This window comes from Rhipicephalus microplus, chromosome 2 (genome assembly GCF_043290135.1).
Source record: "Rhipicephalus microplus isolate Deutch F79 chromosome 2, USDA_Rmic, whole genome shotgun sequence".
NCBI lineage: Eukaryota > Metazoa > Arthropoda > Arachnida > Ixodida > Ixodidae > Rhipicephalus > Rhipicephalus microplus.
The window spans coordinates 145,810,920-145,827,868 of record NC_134701.1 but is presented as its reverse complement, the minus strand read 5'-3'; the positions used below and the strand labels follow the sequence as shown (position 1 = coordinate 145,827,868).

Sequence of the window (16,949 nt, the reverse complement as noted above, 5' to 3'; positions counted from 1 at the left end):
ACGCAGTGTTACTCTCCGAATATCACGATAGCAATCGCAGGAGTTCCACTTACGCCTCTGAAACACAAACATGTCGGTCAATGGCCCAGCCTTCAAACGTTTACTAAATGCAGTCATACTTACGCGTCTTGGTTAAAAAAACACAGAAAATGATGTCATAATAAACCTTCAAACGAGATGAATGCTGATTTAGATTCCGCCTGCGAACTTACAATATATTATCATGCCATCTTTGAGATACCAATGCCAGAGGAAAAATGTGCTTCAGGAGCCCCCTCAAGCAAGCACGCCTGATTCGAAAACACCGATAAATGGTGTGACACTCCTGCTCGAGAAGACGGCGCGGAATGCAACACTACAGCCCTAGTCTACGAAAGAGCTCAAATCAGACTCTCCTGCTGTCGATCCCGGATCTCATTAATTCAGCGAGAAACCCTTCGTGGGGAAGCCGACGGCTTGACATACCCCGCGACCCCTGAGCCCGAGGCTGGCGCAAGCAAGCGGGCAAACGAGAAATACCGATGGCATACAGAATGGTTTCCACAAACGAAAGCGTACAACGCACTACCCAACCATTCCAGCTTCGCTGTACAACCGGCTCGCATAACCTTGTTGACATCACACGCACGCACACACATATAACGCAGCGCGTGCCGAATCTTAGGGCATACGCTGGTAAATCGGATTTCTGCATCCGGGAGTGTTGTATTTGCGAGAGGCAAGCGGGGCTTTCTGATCAAGAACCGCACGCAATAAGTGTCTCCACTGCCAATAGCAGAAAGGAAGCGGGACAGAAATGCCACAGGGTGTGCTTGGTCTTTGATAAAAAAAAAGTGTTGAGGTTAGCATGAGATGTACACGTACTGGGCGTTTGTACTGCACTGACTAAAAAGTAAAACACACACACAATGTCGCTATAAACACACGCATTTGCAATATTTGTAATGAGACAACAACCTATAACGTAAATCTATTCGGAGAAATATCGTTTCAGGCATATACGTATTAGCAAAATGCAACAGTTTCACTTGTACGGTGTCCTGAATGGCTGCATCAACCACTCGGACGGATAGGGGGGGGGGGGGGGGAGGTGCGGATAGAGGCGATTCTCTCATATGTAGGTGCATCGGTTGCCGAGGTTCATGGCACTACCCAATGGACAAGTGAAGGCTTCCGCGAAATATGAGAAGCTCTTGAGTGGTATGTTGCAGATGGTGTCTCTGGGCACCACACTGCCGCCGCACTGAATGAAGCAGAACGAGATGAAGAACAGCATGTCTTCCGAGTACTCTTCCAGTCCGGGCAGCCGCCTGTCCTGCAGGTACACCTCGGAGCGATACGCTGACCACAGCGCTGCACTGCCACCGAACAGCAGGAAGGCCTCCTCCATGTTCTCAACAGTGTCCACCTATCAGAAGCACAAATAGAGGAGAAATCTACGACTGCGGATCAAAATTCCGAATGTATGAAAACGGAAGGCACATTCGCTTTGTTCTGAACAATGATGAGCCAGGACGTCTCGCTACATTTCACAATTCATCATAGTGCTAGTTGTCTAAGACATTATATTACTTATTTTAAAAAGCTTGATATAAATGAGTTGCATTGCATTTATAGCCAAATTTTCTATACAAAGCATATACATGTTCGTATGGGAAGTCAACGTACATTGCGAGTGATAATTTCACGTAAATTGCATGTAAATTGAACGTACACTACAGATATTTATTTATTCAGCATTAGTTTGATATATACACACGTAGAAATGACAGATGCAGTATATGCCCAAAATTTTGAAGTCTGCATATAACGATTGGCACTACGAATCTGTGATGGAAACAAAAGCAATACATAGTAACGTTTCTACAACATAGTAGGAGCGCTCTAATGAAACCTTTACGAGAGACTAAAATGAGTTAGGTAACGCGACAGTTAATGAAGAGACATTAGGAATTGCTAAAAATGTTCTTAGGCAAATTTCTCTTCCATATGAGAAAAAAAATTGCGCCATTTTCAAAAGGCAACCATGGTGGGATGTGAAGCAGCAGCGGCCCGCACGTCATTGAACGGGCTGAAACGGCCGTCAATGCGGGTGCTGGAAAAACGGTTTGAAGCGAAACTCGCTGTGGCTTTCACTCAAATAAACGTTTCCTTTGAACTCGAAGACATGGGAGGTGGGACACGTTTCGTGTGAGTTTTATCGCGGATAAATGAGCCAAAAAAGTACTTCCGCTCGATGTGTGGTCGGGCATTGCGGATGGTGGAAAAGGTGAAGCGAGAGAGTAGTGTGTTTCGAGTGGGCGGAGGAGCAGCAACCCCTAGGTGTGTTGGGAGGAACAGGCAGCTGCTGCGGGTGAGGGAGAGACTGATGTCAACGCACAGCTGCAACTCTACCTATTTGGCATCGTTCCAACAACTCGTTCTGGAGAAACGCGGTGCGGCGCGTTGGCACGGATACACGGACTGACAGCGTTACTCGGGTTAGTGAAAGAGCTGCTTCACATCCAAAACGTATTTTCGTTGCAAAGGCAGGTGCACCATTTAGCTCTTCAAGTATGGAACACTTGAGGGTACAGAAATCAAACGCATAGCAAAAGCGTCACTTCAGTCATCTCGCCTTGAATATTAAGCGTTCGATGCACGCCCGTGCACTGTTGAGCTTCTCTCGATGCACCGGGCTGAGTTCGTAGCGCGTATCGTAGAAGGACTCGAACAGCGCCTCGGAGACCAGCGACCCGATTGCTCCGTACCGTAGCCCCGAGATGGTCTGTTCATCGTAGATAGGCAGCGTGGTGGCTATGGGAGACACCACCACCATGCGGCAAGCACGGTCGTAGAAGCGGTAGTAGTTTAGATGGCCGAGCTTTGGAGCGTAGCAGCCGCTAACCGCCAATGAGCGTCTGAAGTTAGTTTCGTTGATCAAAAAAAAAAAAGAATGGAATATGAAGGTAGTGCGGATAAGTAGAGCATAGTGTAGGAGTGAGGGACGCTCCAGCGCTACCGATATGTAGCAAATAACGTCGTCGATATATAGCAAATAACGTCGTAATACGCGGTACAAAGTACCGCGTATTACGTTGTATAAAACCACGGCTACGTACTGCGTCACCAACGGAACACCCGTAACAGTAAGAGGTCACTAAGGTAGAAGTTTAAGAATATGTACCACAATTAAGTGTACTTTGTGCCTGAGAAAATAAGGGATTGAACCAATTCGTTGCGGTGCTCCTCATTCTAGAGTCAATTGAACAACCACGTCTTGTTGCTTTGGTATCCCCTGTAAGTGTGATGATGTTTTTGCCATTTGTTATCAATAAAAGCAAGAATGAAACTACACGCACGTTTATTTTCTATCTAACTTTGGCCCAGCTAGTCTTTGAGAGTTAATCAGCTGCACTCAAATGCGGAAAATAATACTGCAAACCACAATAGGCGACGGTGTTATTTGCTACATATCGGCTAATGTTGACAGGAAAACTACTCCTCGTGCCATGCAGACCATTTTCAGACAAACATAGATGCCTGTAGACAAAAACTGGTGGCCTTAAGCGGGAACGCCCATGAGATTTTCCACCGGCCAAACTATCTGGTGAAGCGTGATGATGTATTCCTGTAATTCTATTGGCAGCTGATTTCAACCAATCTTGAGGTAAAAATATAAATTTGAGAGGGCGATGCAGTTGTCGTGAAACAGCTCGCCACAAAGTACCAAGGGGCGTTAATGCTATCTCAGCTGCTTATACAGCTTGCGAATAGTTTGCAATAACATTAGTGGGCCCTTCAGAAGCACTCTTCCTAGCTGCCCGTGGCGGAAGCTGGGCAATACCCTTTGGTGAAAAATTATAGAAAACTAAAAATGTAGAACAATAAGCTATGGAATATAATTGACACGAACCATTCGAAGACATTTAGCACGCTGTTAGTGTGACCAATATTGTGACAGAGTCCTTTATAACTGAGTATATTTTTGAAGAGCTATTCTGAATATACTTGCCTGAACGCCATCGTACGCCGGTAGTTTGTGAGCACAGAGTCTCCCATTTCCGGGAGGACGTCCTCGGCGGCGTTCTTGAGTTCGGCAACACTGAGAAATGGGTCAATGTCGCCGAACAGGTGAGGCCGTGTTGTGAACTTGGAGAAGTCGTGGGCTCGCTCCGTGCCATTGCTCGAGAATTTCGTCAGAGAAATGTTGAGAGGGTAGTCTATGTTTTTTGTTATGCGACGGATGTCCTCTTGAGACTAAGAAAATACGGTAAATCAATATTTAAACAAGACAACATTCTACACGCCAAATGTTAGACCTTCATTTCGCGATTATGTATTTTTCTGTGAAAAAGACAATACGTTGGCAAGGATGGCAACCAAGTGAGCAAAAGTATTGGTGCTAGTTTCGTGACTCTCCCTGGCTTTAGCGCCATTACAAGATGACGCTGGAATATATTGGGTTATGGGGTGTTGCTAGAAATGTCGCCTCACATACTGAAAAATAAAGGAAATGGGATATTTTCTCCCCGTCCCCATAATTATCTTTATTTATTTGCCGTACTACCAGTCTCTACTAAGAGCATAGCAGGTGGCGCACTAGTAAAGATACTATAATCACCCATCATAATACAAGTCAGCAATACAAAAGAGTAACATCAGCTTTGCGTAGGAGTTTAAACTTCATACCATATAATAGCTTTTTCTGTCGAGGGAGGCATTATAAGAGAACAGGAACCAGCAGCTAAACTAGAAAACAAAAATTTATGGATTTTTTATTTAGTGGTGCCGAATTGGTGTATGACATAAAGAACTTTCTGCCCTTCCTTTGAAGAGACTATCGCTGCATTAAAGCTTTGAAAGAAGAGGATATTGTCACACTTAAAACTCCGTGTCTGGTGACAATTGTGCAGCAGCAAGCTTCGAGCAACTTCACCAGCGAAACCGTAACACAAGCTCTCATGAGAGCAACCAGAAGACGACAAGATTAACGTCCCTGTTCACGTTCACTGTTCACTCAGTTAGTTGTGCGATTGTTAGAGTACATGCGCCAAACATGCTAAAACCGTAAGCGAAACCCGTGCTGCCACGCAGCGAACTCGATCGGTGTTGGGAACAGCGAAACTAGCTCATACTGAATGTCTCGGAAATGAGTGGCAGTTGCGTTCTTCCTTGTTTTGGTTTCACCGGCAAAACAGGTCACGTTTGATTATTCACTAATTATACTGGCGGTATCTTTTCCAAAATCTACAAGCGGGATCAGGCTCTTCGCAGTAAAGGCTGCTTTTTTCTCATTGGACCAATCCACCTATCTTCACTAAAGAAAAAGCTATTTGATTTCTGTAACTATTATCGCAATTCATGCCTTTACTCACTTTAAAGTGTCTGATGCCACAGAAAAAGTAATTGAAAAGGCAGCGTTGATATTTACTCGCACGCTTAAGAGCTTTATAAATTAATTGATGCCTGTCTTCAGAGTAACGCTTCAAAGTGTAAGTGGAGCCAAGTCAACATAATCCAATCACTATCATCGTTTGTAGTCGGTTACAACTGCCGAAGTCTCGGATATTTGCTCCTGAAAACTAATACATTAACACTTTAGTGACTGCAGGAAATTCGCCCGTTCTTGTGTAGTCCAGAAAACCTTATGTTTTTATGGCACACAAATTAACGGATGTTTTTTTTTTCATTGTGTCGAACTCTACATCTTGGAACTATCCTTTAAACATGGTCAGTTTGCAGTTTGAAACAACAAGTTTATTAAAAACAGTACTAAGGAAATCACCGAACTAAAAACATTTTAAATATGAGCAAAGGATTTTACAGAACCTTCAGCACTGCTCTACACAGGGTGAGCATAAAAAAGATGTAAATGTACTATTTAGGCGCAAGGAGCACACACAATTATCCTGTAAATATAAGCGCTGTAAATGCAAAAGTTTTTGTGTACATAAAATGATATTACACGTAGTGTATTTCATGCCGCCGTGCAGGTCTAGTGGCTAAGGTACTCGGCTGCTGCCCCGCAGTTCGCGGCATCAAATACTGGCTGCGGCGGCTGCATTTCCGATGGAGGCGGAAATGTTGTAGGCTCGTGCGCTCAGATTTGGGTGCACGTTAAAGAACCCCAGGACGACGAAATTTCCGGAGCCCTCCACTACGGTGTCTCTCATAATAATATGGCAAATTTGGGACGTTAAACTCCACATATCAATCAATTTCATGCCACCGTGCAAAACAGTTTCGTTATGCGGTAAAACATAGTTTTGCTACGCACGTTTCCCAGAAAACACTTGCTTTCTGTTGCTCTTTTGTTGCCGTAGCAGAATTTTACCTATATATATATATATATATATATATATATATATATATATATATATATATATATATATATATATATATATATATATATATATATATATATATATATATATATATATATATATATATATATATATATATATATATAGGCAGGCATGGTGGTTGAGTGGCCGTAGCGTTGCATATAGTCCAGTAGATCCTCCGTGAGTGGTCACAACGTGGTTTATTTCGACGTTTCGGCCTAGAGTCTGGTGAAGGCCAGACTCTAGGCCGCGAAACGTCGAAATAAACCACGTTGTGACCACTCACGGAGAATCTACTGGACTATATATATATATATATATATATATATATATATATATATATATATATATATATATATAGATATATATATATATATATATATATATATATATATATATATATATATATATATATGTGTGTGTGTGTGTGTGTCTTTAGTTATATATATATATAAATAGGCTGGTGTCTTTAGCCCTGAGAAGCGTTTCGTGTAGGAGCATGACACTGAAATGTGGAGCCTCCAAGAACTGTCTCACTCGCTGTATGTCGGCTTCTAAAAACTACGCGTCCAAGCACATTTATTTGTGCTTTCGCAAAGCTCTCCAATAACTTGAATGGTAAAAAAGTGGCCCCGTTTCTGCATGTTTCACTGCAATTGTCGTCGAAAGACAATAATCTTGCGTGTGCAAAGTGAACGAAATGTTTATTTGATGTTCAGCACGAGAAAACTGGGGAATTGTATTTTGAAAGCAATGCGTTAGAGAGTCTCGATCCGTGCAGCGAAGGTGAACGAACACATCGAGGCGCGGTAGACACGAGCGCCATCTGGCAGTTATCTTTAAAAACAAAGGAAGGCGGGCGCGCCCACGAAGAAAGATGTGCGCCTGTCTCGGAGGCGATAAGGAGTAGAACAAAAAGCGATGGGCCGGTGCCACCACCGTGTTCTTTTAGCAAAGCGTTGGGAACACTTGCTTTTTTGATCATCACGTTGCACTGTCAGCGCAGCGGGATACACGCTACAGTCCTTAGAATTACTTGCGTGTGCCTTCTCTGGTGTAAAGGCACACATACAAAACATGGACGCGTTGTTATGGTGCCTCAGATATGCGCAATATATGATTTTTAATACACAATCGCACAAGTATGAACGCTGAAACTTGAGCAATAATGGTGGGTGCTGTGGATGGGCTTGGCCATTTGAGGTATTGTTTGGGGCCGATAGAAAAATAGTTACCATGAACAAACAGACAAAAATACAGACCGACAGACAGAAAAACTAAACTTTTGGGGTCGAAGGCCCCAAGAAGGACCATTGTCTTTAAAACAAAAAAATTACCCCGTATCTGCATTTTACAATGCAAACGTTGTCCAAAGATGATAGTCTTGTTTCTGGAGAGAGTGAACAAAACGTTCATTTGATGACCTGCGCAAGAAAGTCGGTGAATGGTACCTTGGAGACGCTGCGTTAGAGTTCCCGGATGCGTGCAGCGGAGGTGAACGACCGCATTGAGCCACGTCATCAGTAAGACATGAGCGCTATCTAGGAGTTATCTTGCAAAACGAAGCACGTAGCGTGCGCGCCTGTTTCGGAGGAGATAAGGCATAGAAAGCAAAGCGACGGGTAAGTGCCACTACTATGTCGTCTTAGCAAAGCGCTGGAAACACTTGCCTTTTATTGTAAGCGTCACTTTGCCAGCGCAGCATGATAAATGCTTCAATCCTTAAAATTACTTATGTATGCCTTTTCTAGTAAACAGACACACACGCAGAACATTGACGTTTTGTCATGGTGCCTGAAATATGGGAAATACTTGCTTTCTAATTGACAACCGCCCAAGTCATCATCATCAATATCATCATCAGCCTGACTACGTCCACTGGAGGACAAAGGCTTCTCCCATGTTCCGCCAATAAACTCGGCCCTGTGCTTGCTGCTGCCAATTTATACCTGCAAGCTTCCTAATCTCATCTGCCCACCTAACCTTCTTTCTCCCCCTATCCCGCTTGCCTTTTCTGGGAATCTAGTTAGTTACCTTTATTGACCAGCGGTTTTCCTGTCTCCGCGCTACATGCCCGGTCCATTTCCATTTCCTATTCTTGATTTCAACTATGATATCCTTTACCCCGGTTCGTTTCCCGATCCATTCTGCCCTCTTCTTCTCTCGTAATGTTCCACGAACCATTTTCCTTTTCATTTCTCACTGCGTCGTCCTCAATTTAAGCTGAACCCATGTTGTAAGTCTCCAGGTCTCTGCTCCGTAGCTAAGTACTGGCAAGATGCAGCTGGTATATACCTTCCTCTTAATGGATAGTGGCAATCTACCTGTTATGATTTGAGAATACTTGCCAAAAGAACTCCAGACCATTCTTTTTTTTTGTTACTTCAGTATAGTGGTTCGGTTTCACGGTTATTACCTGTTCTAAGTAGACATAGTCTTTTACCACTTCAAGTGCGCTATCACCTATATCGAAGCGGTTCTCTCTTCAGAGGTTGTTGTACGCTACTTTCGTTTTTTTGCAAATTAATTTAAGACCTACTTTTCTGCTTTTCTTGTCTAACTCCGTAATCATGAGTTTCAATTCGTCCCTTGATTTACTCATCAACGCAATGTCATCGGTGAAGAGCAAGTTACTAAGGTACTCTCCATTAACTCTTATTCATAACTGTTCTCATTCTAGGCCTTTGAAAACTTCTTGTAAGCATGAGGTAAATAGCATTGGGGAGATTGTATTTCCCTGCCTTACACCCTTATTTATTGGTATTCTGTTGCTTTCTTTATGAAGCACTATGGTAGCCGTTGACCCCCTGTTGATTTCTGCCAGTATATTTATATATGTCTTGAATAGTTATTCAACGTCAAGCCGAGAGAGCAACCACACAGAAAGAAACGAATATAGACACCACGGGGGCTATCATATTTATATATTTGTCGATTCCCTGATTCCACAGTGTCTGCATCACTGCTGATATTTCTACTGGATAAAACGTCTTCTCGTAATCTATGAAGGCTATGTATAGTGGTTGGCTATATTCTAGGCATATTTCTATTACCTGATTGATAGGATGAATGATGTCAATTTGGTTGAGTAGCCTGTCCGAAATCCTGCTTGTTCCTTTGGTTGATTGAATTCTAATGTTGTGTTGATTCTGTTAGCAATTACCTTTTTAAATAGCTTGTATACTACAAAGAGCAAGCTGATTGACCCGTAATTCTTCAAGTCCTTCTCATCTCCTTTCTTATGTGTTGAGATGATGTTAGCATTCTTTCAAAATTCTGGTACTCTTCCCGTCAGAAGACACCTCGTAAAGAGGGTGGCTAGTTTTTCAAACGCAATTTGACCTTCCTCTTTCAGCAGATCTGATGTTACCTGTTCCTCACCAGAAGCTTCGCCTCTCTACATGTTTTTCCAGGCTTTTCTGACCTCTTCCATCATTACTGGTGGGGTGTCATCTGGGTTACTGCTAGTTCTCATATTAAGGTCGTGGTTGTCCTGGCCACTGTACAGATCTCTGTAAAACTCCTCCGATATTTTACCTATCCTATCTATATTGGTGCCCCGCCGCGGTGGTCTAGTGGTTAAGGTACTCGGATGCTGACCCGCAGGTCGCGGTATTGAATCCGTGCTACGGCGGCTGCATTTTCGATGGAGGCGGCAATGTTGTAGGCCCATGTGCTCAGATTTGGGCGCACGTTAAAGAACCCCAGGTGGTCAAAATTTCCGGAGCCCTCCACTACGGCGTCTCTCATAATCATATTGTGGTTTTAGGACGTTAAACACCACAAATCAATCAATTATCTATATTGGTAGTTATTTTGCCTTATTGTCTCTTAGTGCATACATCCGATTTTTGTCTATCCCAAGATTCCTCTTCACTGCTTTGACGCTTCCTCCATTCTTCAGAGTGTGTTCACTTCTCTCCATGGTATACCTTCTATTATCAGATATATTAAGCTTATTATACAACTTGAAAGCTCTACTAACTCTATTTTGTTTGTTGTGCTTGAGGCTTTCATGCTTTGACACTTATTAACAAGATGCTTTGTTTTCTGAGACAGCTTGCCAGTTTCTGTCTAAGTACCGTTCCTCCAACTTCCACTGCACACTCCGTAGTGATAGTCGTCAGATTATCATTCATTGCGTCTATGCTAAGGCTGGTTTCCTCGATAAGAGCAGAGTACCTGTTCCGAAGTGAGACTCTGAAATCTTCTGCCTTCCTTCTCGGTGCTAGCTCATTAATTGGCTTCTTGCGTATCACTTTCTGTCGTTCCTTCTTCAAGTCTAGCCTAGTTCGACACCGTACCATTCTATTGTCACTGCATCGTACCTTGCCAAGCCCTGCCACATCGTGCACGATGACTGGGTGTGCACTGATTATAAAGTCTATTTCGTTCTTATTTTCGCCATTAAGGCTCCTTCATGTCCATTTACAGTTTCCTCGTTTTCGATAGAAGGTATTCAAAATCTGTAAATTATTGCGTTCTTCGAATTCTACTAGCAACGTTTCTCTGAAATTTTTAGTACCGATGCCATAATCTCCCACTGCCTGGTCTCCGGCCTGCTTCTTACCTACCTTTGCATCAAAGTCTCCCATCAGTATAGTAAACTGTGCTTTTACCTTACTCATTGCCGATTCCAGGTCTTCATAGAATCTTTCAACTGAAGCGTCATCATGGCTGGATGTAGGCGCGTAAGCCTGTACAACCTTCATCTTGTATCTCATATTGAGTTTAATTACGATATCTACCGCCATTTTATTATTGATATAGTATTCCTCTATGTTGCCAGCTATGTTTCCGTGAATAAGAAACCACACTCCCAGTTCTCTTCTGCGAGCCAAACCCTGATAGCAAAGGACGTGTCCAATCTATAGTACTGTATAGGCCTCATCTCTCCTCCTGACATCAGTGAGCATTATTATATTCCATTTAACAACCTGTAGCTGCTCGAATAGTACAGCTAGACACAAGTATGAACGCTTAATTTTGATTGGTGGGCACTGTGAATGGGGTTGGCCGCTTGGGGTATTGTTTTGTGTCGCTTGGGGTATCGTTACGGCGGACAAACAGACAGACAGACTAAAAATTTTGTGTCGAAGGTCCCCAAGAAAGATTATAGTCTTTAAAAGTGGAGAGCGCTCATGAAGCCCCGCGTGGACAACGTCACGCGGCTCCAAGGTTTACTCTCGGCTGCCTCCGCGCACGATACTAAACTCCAAGCGCTGCCGTCACCACGTAGTCCTGCCCAAATGAAGTGGACATCCTGCAGATAAGAGCTTTGACGCTCAGAACACATTGGGTCAACCTACACCAACACGCACCAACCCTTACGCGGCCCAAGCAGAATGCTTAACTCCCCGGTGGATTACCACTGATATTCCGAGACGGTTTGACGAACTCTCGTCGTCCACGCTGATATCAAAAGTGTGGATGTCTTCTGAACCTGTGCTGTTGTCGTTATTTGAATACTCAAGCCCAGATGGACGAGAATCTTCCGAAATTCACCATTTTCGTGAAGCGGTCACACGCGACGTCGATGCAATGATTGAAACTATGCATGCTCACTGGCACGCATGAGAATGCGCTTTGCAGTCAACACACGCTGAAAAAAAGAAAAACACAAAAGCGAAACTCATAAAGTACTTTTCCTTTTACGCGTTAGATAGTGCAAGAGATCCAAAAGGGTTCGAAACTTGGCAAATAGACAAGTTTTAAATACCAAAACATACTATCAATGGGGATAGGTGCAGTCACGAAAGGGTTAAAGCTTGTAGCAATAGACATTCTCTGTGTTGACGCCGGGAGCCACACGGCCAGTAACCATACCTTCGGAAAAAGTTCTGAGTTTCCAAGCTCTACCACTTCTTTAGTGGGGGGAGCAGTCCGCTGCAGTACTTTAGTGATTCGGCTGGTGTCAGTAATAACTTTTTAAGTTGCACCGAACTGTGAAAAAAAATCTGTACTGCTCAGGGAAGCTGTCAGTTTACATGACCCATGGTATTATTACCGAAGCCCTGCGACAACCACGACTACGGCCTTGCGCATTGGTTTTCAAATCTCTCAAGCTCATCACTTAATTTCTCGGCTCGCTCTCATCTTTCAGTGAACAAAATGTTTGTTTACAGGTCATCGACTCTTTGACAAATGTTATTGCGCTGTAGTCTCCTTTTTTCACCCTCTTTACTTTTCGCCAGAACAACCACAACAAAAAACTTTTTTTTGTACAACGGCATCCATCACATATTCAAAAAAAAAGCCCTAACTTTTCAAATATTGCATTCACCGTCACAACCACACGGCACTGTACAGGTTTTATGTGTAACAGCAGTTGTTATGCTAGTTAACAACTATTGTTAAATAAACACTCGCTCTTGTTTTACAGATTTATGCAAAGCTATTACAAAACGCACAACTCACCTCATCTCCTACGTTAAGTTGCATGAAAGCTGCCGGCAATGCCTGACCAAGCAATTTCTCCATGAAGACTAGACAGCGCGCTTCAACAACCCGCCCAACCAGGCTTGATGAAGTGCTGCCGTATATCACATCCGACAGCTCGGCGCTGAACAGTGGTCCGAGGTGTAAGATGGCCAGCCATGTCAGGTACACAACAAAGGACTCTTCGTTAAATTTGGCGAGGGCCGAGTTGAGAGCTCGAAAAAAAGCTGGGTCCTTGAGGCGAAATCTGTGGGGATGACGATCCCAAAAACATGCTGGCGTTTGAGTACCGACCGCTGCAAAATCTAACACACTGACGAAAAAGAATCCTTTTTGTGACAACAACACTGAAATATAAAGAGATGGTGGCTAGGAAGGTTGAACAAAATAAGGTAATTCAGCGCATTATCTGCTGTCGAATGCAAGAAAAAAGCGAGAAGGCGTATCAACAACCTCCGACGTACAAAATGTAATTTCTTCGTTTTGAAGATATTTCACGGCACAGAATTGCTAGTGTAGTGTTCAAATGGTTCCTACATTTTGAGCTTAAGTATGAGAACAAAGGTAAGGCCTTTATTGAAATCATCACCCTTTTGTACTGTATGAAATTATGAACCAATCACTTAAAGCTACGATATCGGTTAGCGCTTGGTTCACAAGCGGGTATGCTGTTTATCACTCCTCTAACTTATTTCCTGTCTGTCATTGAAGCAATGCGTAGCAGAAAAAAAGGCAAGTCGCAATCAATATGTGCAGAAAAAGTATTATCGAGCGTGAAAGAAGGCGACCACAGTGTGAAGTACACACTAAGTATTTCATGAAGCATGAATTCTATTCAAACGAAATATCTCACATTATCAGTACTGCATATTACCTCTAACATAGATGAGCCTATCGAACGTGTTCATAGAATGTGTAAAAATGGTATAAATGTGTGATGACTCATCATAGCTCTGCTTGGTTGGCCGTCGGCACTCGTGAAGTCTTTGACGTCGGTTTCATGCATGCTCTGTGGGCCACTAAATTGGCGGCACACATGACGCAAGCTGTCATTATATACCATTTTTTTGTTTCCTGTTCTGCTGTATTTGACAATTAGGCACGGTTAATTACCTTTTGAAGTAACAAAACAGCTGGCCTTTTAGGTAGTATCAATTTTACGCAAATACTGGATATTTGAAGCCATAAAAATACACATGCAGAAAGACCAGCTACATTCCTTTCATTCATCGCTGTCGACCCCTAGGAGTAATGCATTTTATAAAGCCGTCCCTTAAACTTGCCCGATGTCTTTTGCCTATTGCCTGAAACACTTCGCTGAACTCTGATATCTGTCTGCTAAACCTATGGTCCCAGGTTCGATACCGACAATGGCGGTTATATTTCGACAGAGGTGAATTGATATAGTGTGTCCCACCTATTTCTAGCCAGAGTTTTAATTAAAATAGGCCGACACACGCAATTATGACGTGACCAAATGCATGTTGCTGCCTGTTGCCAGAAGTTATTCACACTAATTTTCGTGCTTAAAATATTGTTTATTGGAAGTGTTTAATTAACTAACTTTTCAAGGAACGAAGATGGATAAAAATAATCAATGGGAAAGCTGTAGATCGATTTGTAATATGTCCGATCAGACAGTTTTAACAATATGTCTGGTAATTATTTGTGTTTTTTGCTAACTGTCGATGCCCGCGAAACAAAAAAAAAATACCACGTGACAACCTCACTGGTACGCCTACGGGCGCCTTGATTCTGGTGCTCTCTAACGTTCCGTGTAAGAACGATACGCTTCGTTCACCCCGGTTCATGACAGCGATAAGCAGTCACAGCAGTAATCACTTTTGTGACCGATAGCAAAGGGTGTTCATCGCAAAGCCACCATCATCTTTGCGGCCCTGTTGAGACAGCACAATCAGGCAATTGCTACGGTCATATGTACGTGGAACGTTAGGAAGTAGAATCACCGTGCGCACTGACACGCGAGCAGGTTTCTCACGGTATTTTTTTGTATTTCGCAAGAATTTGGGGTTAGAACAAAAACACTTGTAATTAACAGATATACAGTTTGAAACTATCTAATAAAAAATTTCGCCAACAAATCTACAACTTTCTTATTTAAACTTTTTTTATTCATCTTTGTTCCTTCAAAAGATAGGTACCTAAACAAATTTAATAAATGATCACAGAGCACATCTAATAGTCTGACTAACCTTAGGCAACTGTGAGCGACATGCAATTGGTCGCGTCGTAATTGCGTGTGTTGGCATATTTTTAAACTCTGGCTAGAGATAGCTGGGGCACCCTGTATGTTGACGCACGTTAAAGAACGCCAGACGATAAAAAAAAAAAACATTTCCGGTGGAGGCGGATATGTTGTAAGTCCGTGTGCTCAGATTTGGGTGCACGTTAAAGAACCCAAGCTGGTCGAAATTTCCGGATCTCTGCACTACGGCGTCTCTCATAATCACATAATGGTTTTGGAACGCTAAACCCTCATATCAGTCATTATCAGATGATGGAAGTTCTAATGTCATTGCTTGATTGAGTAGTGTACGTGATATAAGAAAACTAGATATTTATTTCATTGATTTGACCATTGGCTGTTTGAATGTGCTAACTGAACCATGTTAGCGACGATGGTGAAAGCTCATGTTCAACTGGTGACGTGTTGTTATTGCTTTGCAAAGATGACTTAAGAGCTTCCGCGTTTACCTGCCTTCAACTTTGGTCTAGGCATCCGAGTTCGATTATAAACCCATATGACTTACCTTGTGGTGGGTGCTCGTATTTTTTCCAGGGTAATGTTCAACAGTTCGGAGAAGACGCGCGCCCAAGCGTCGAAAGGCCTTGCCGACATTGCGTTTTCAAATTGGCTCCGGTTCAGAAGAGGGCCATCATCATCCCTGAAGAGCACGATCAAAGCGTTGCTTAGTTGGTTGTCGGCACTCATGAAGGCTTTGATGTCAGCTTCACACGTGCTCCGCAGATCACTGAAGTGGCGGCACACACGGTGTAACTTGTCGTCGTACCTGTCTACTGCCTTCCACTCCCCCCTAGTGTGAATCCAGTCTGGGATGATGCCCATTGGTTGCATGGTCACTATGGCATCATCGGCCAGGTCAACAGTGAATACTGGGTCAAAGCCGACGTGGAGGTGGCTGTAGACTAGCGCTTCCAGGAATGATACACTGTTTTTCCTAGCAGATGGCTGCTCGTTCGGAAGCTACGCGAGAAAAATAAATTTTCATTGTGGCGAGTTAAATATAATATTCAACCAATATATTACTGTATCATTGATTTTGTGTATTCCGTTTGAGTCCATGGCATTGCTTTGTCTAACATTCATATAAACAGGGTGCACTTAGTACATCTACCGCTGCGGAATTGTATTACTGCTCCATTTATTTCCATAGCTATGCAAATTGCCTTGGCTTATATTAGCCTGTCAGCTACATATAGTCAGTGCTGCACACTGCGGGCCTATAGTCAAGCTGCGGCAAGTGATCTTTTCCAACCAACTTATTTTTCCTTCATAGGATGAAGTACACTTTGATATGATAGGATGTTCATAATCATGTACGGCTCATGGGCCTTTTCATGACCATTTAACAGACATACGCAGGTCCCCCCAGCTATTTCTAGCTATAATTCCAAAGCACGATGACACTCTGTGACAACGCGACTAAATGCATATTTACTCCCTGGCTGAGAACATATCACTTGTTATTTTTGTTGTCTGGTTTATATCACAAGACGTCTTGCTTAATTGCATACTTTGGAAGCAACAGACAACCGAGTATTTTCTATAGCATTATTCGTACACAAATACTGAAATATGGTAGTTGGAACGTAACTACTCTACTACTACTACTACTACTACTACTACTACTACTACTACTACTACTACTAATAATAATAATAATAATAATAATAATAATAATATTAATAAAAATAAAAATAATAATAATAATAATAATAATAATAATAATAATATTAATATATCTCTCTATTCGTTCTGACAAGTTTCACCGACCACTGAATGTAGGATTATCTCTATGTAACGAAACCACAACCTACAGCAGCCATTTTAACCAATCTCTAATATTTGTTTTCAAGTAGGCCACTGTGATAGCTCAGTGGTTAGAGCATCGCATGTGTTGTTGTTTTCAAGAGACGTGACTA

General features: G+C 42.7%; 1 protein-coding gene across 1 annotated transcript; it reads right to left on the bottom strand.

Moving 5' to 3' along the window:
• Positions 1 to 1,111: 1,111 nt before the first annotated feature.
• LOC119169711 (endothelin-converting enzyme homolog) lies at positions 1,112 to 16,008 on the bottom strand. The gene is made up of 5 exons (XM_075885591.1): positions 15,536 to 16,008; positions 12,744 to 13,011; positions 3,995 to 4,239; positions 2,618 to 2,900; positions 1,112 to 1,408 (listed from the first exon to the last, which is right to left on the bottom strand). The coding sequence occupies exons 1-5, from the start codon at positions 15,859 to 15,861 to the stop codon at positions 1,112 to 1,114; spliced, it is 1,419 nt and encodes a 472-aa protein (XP_075741706.1). The 5' UTR covers positions 15,862 to 16,008.
• Positions 16,009 to 16,949: the final 941 nt, after the last annotated feature.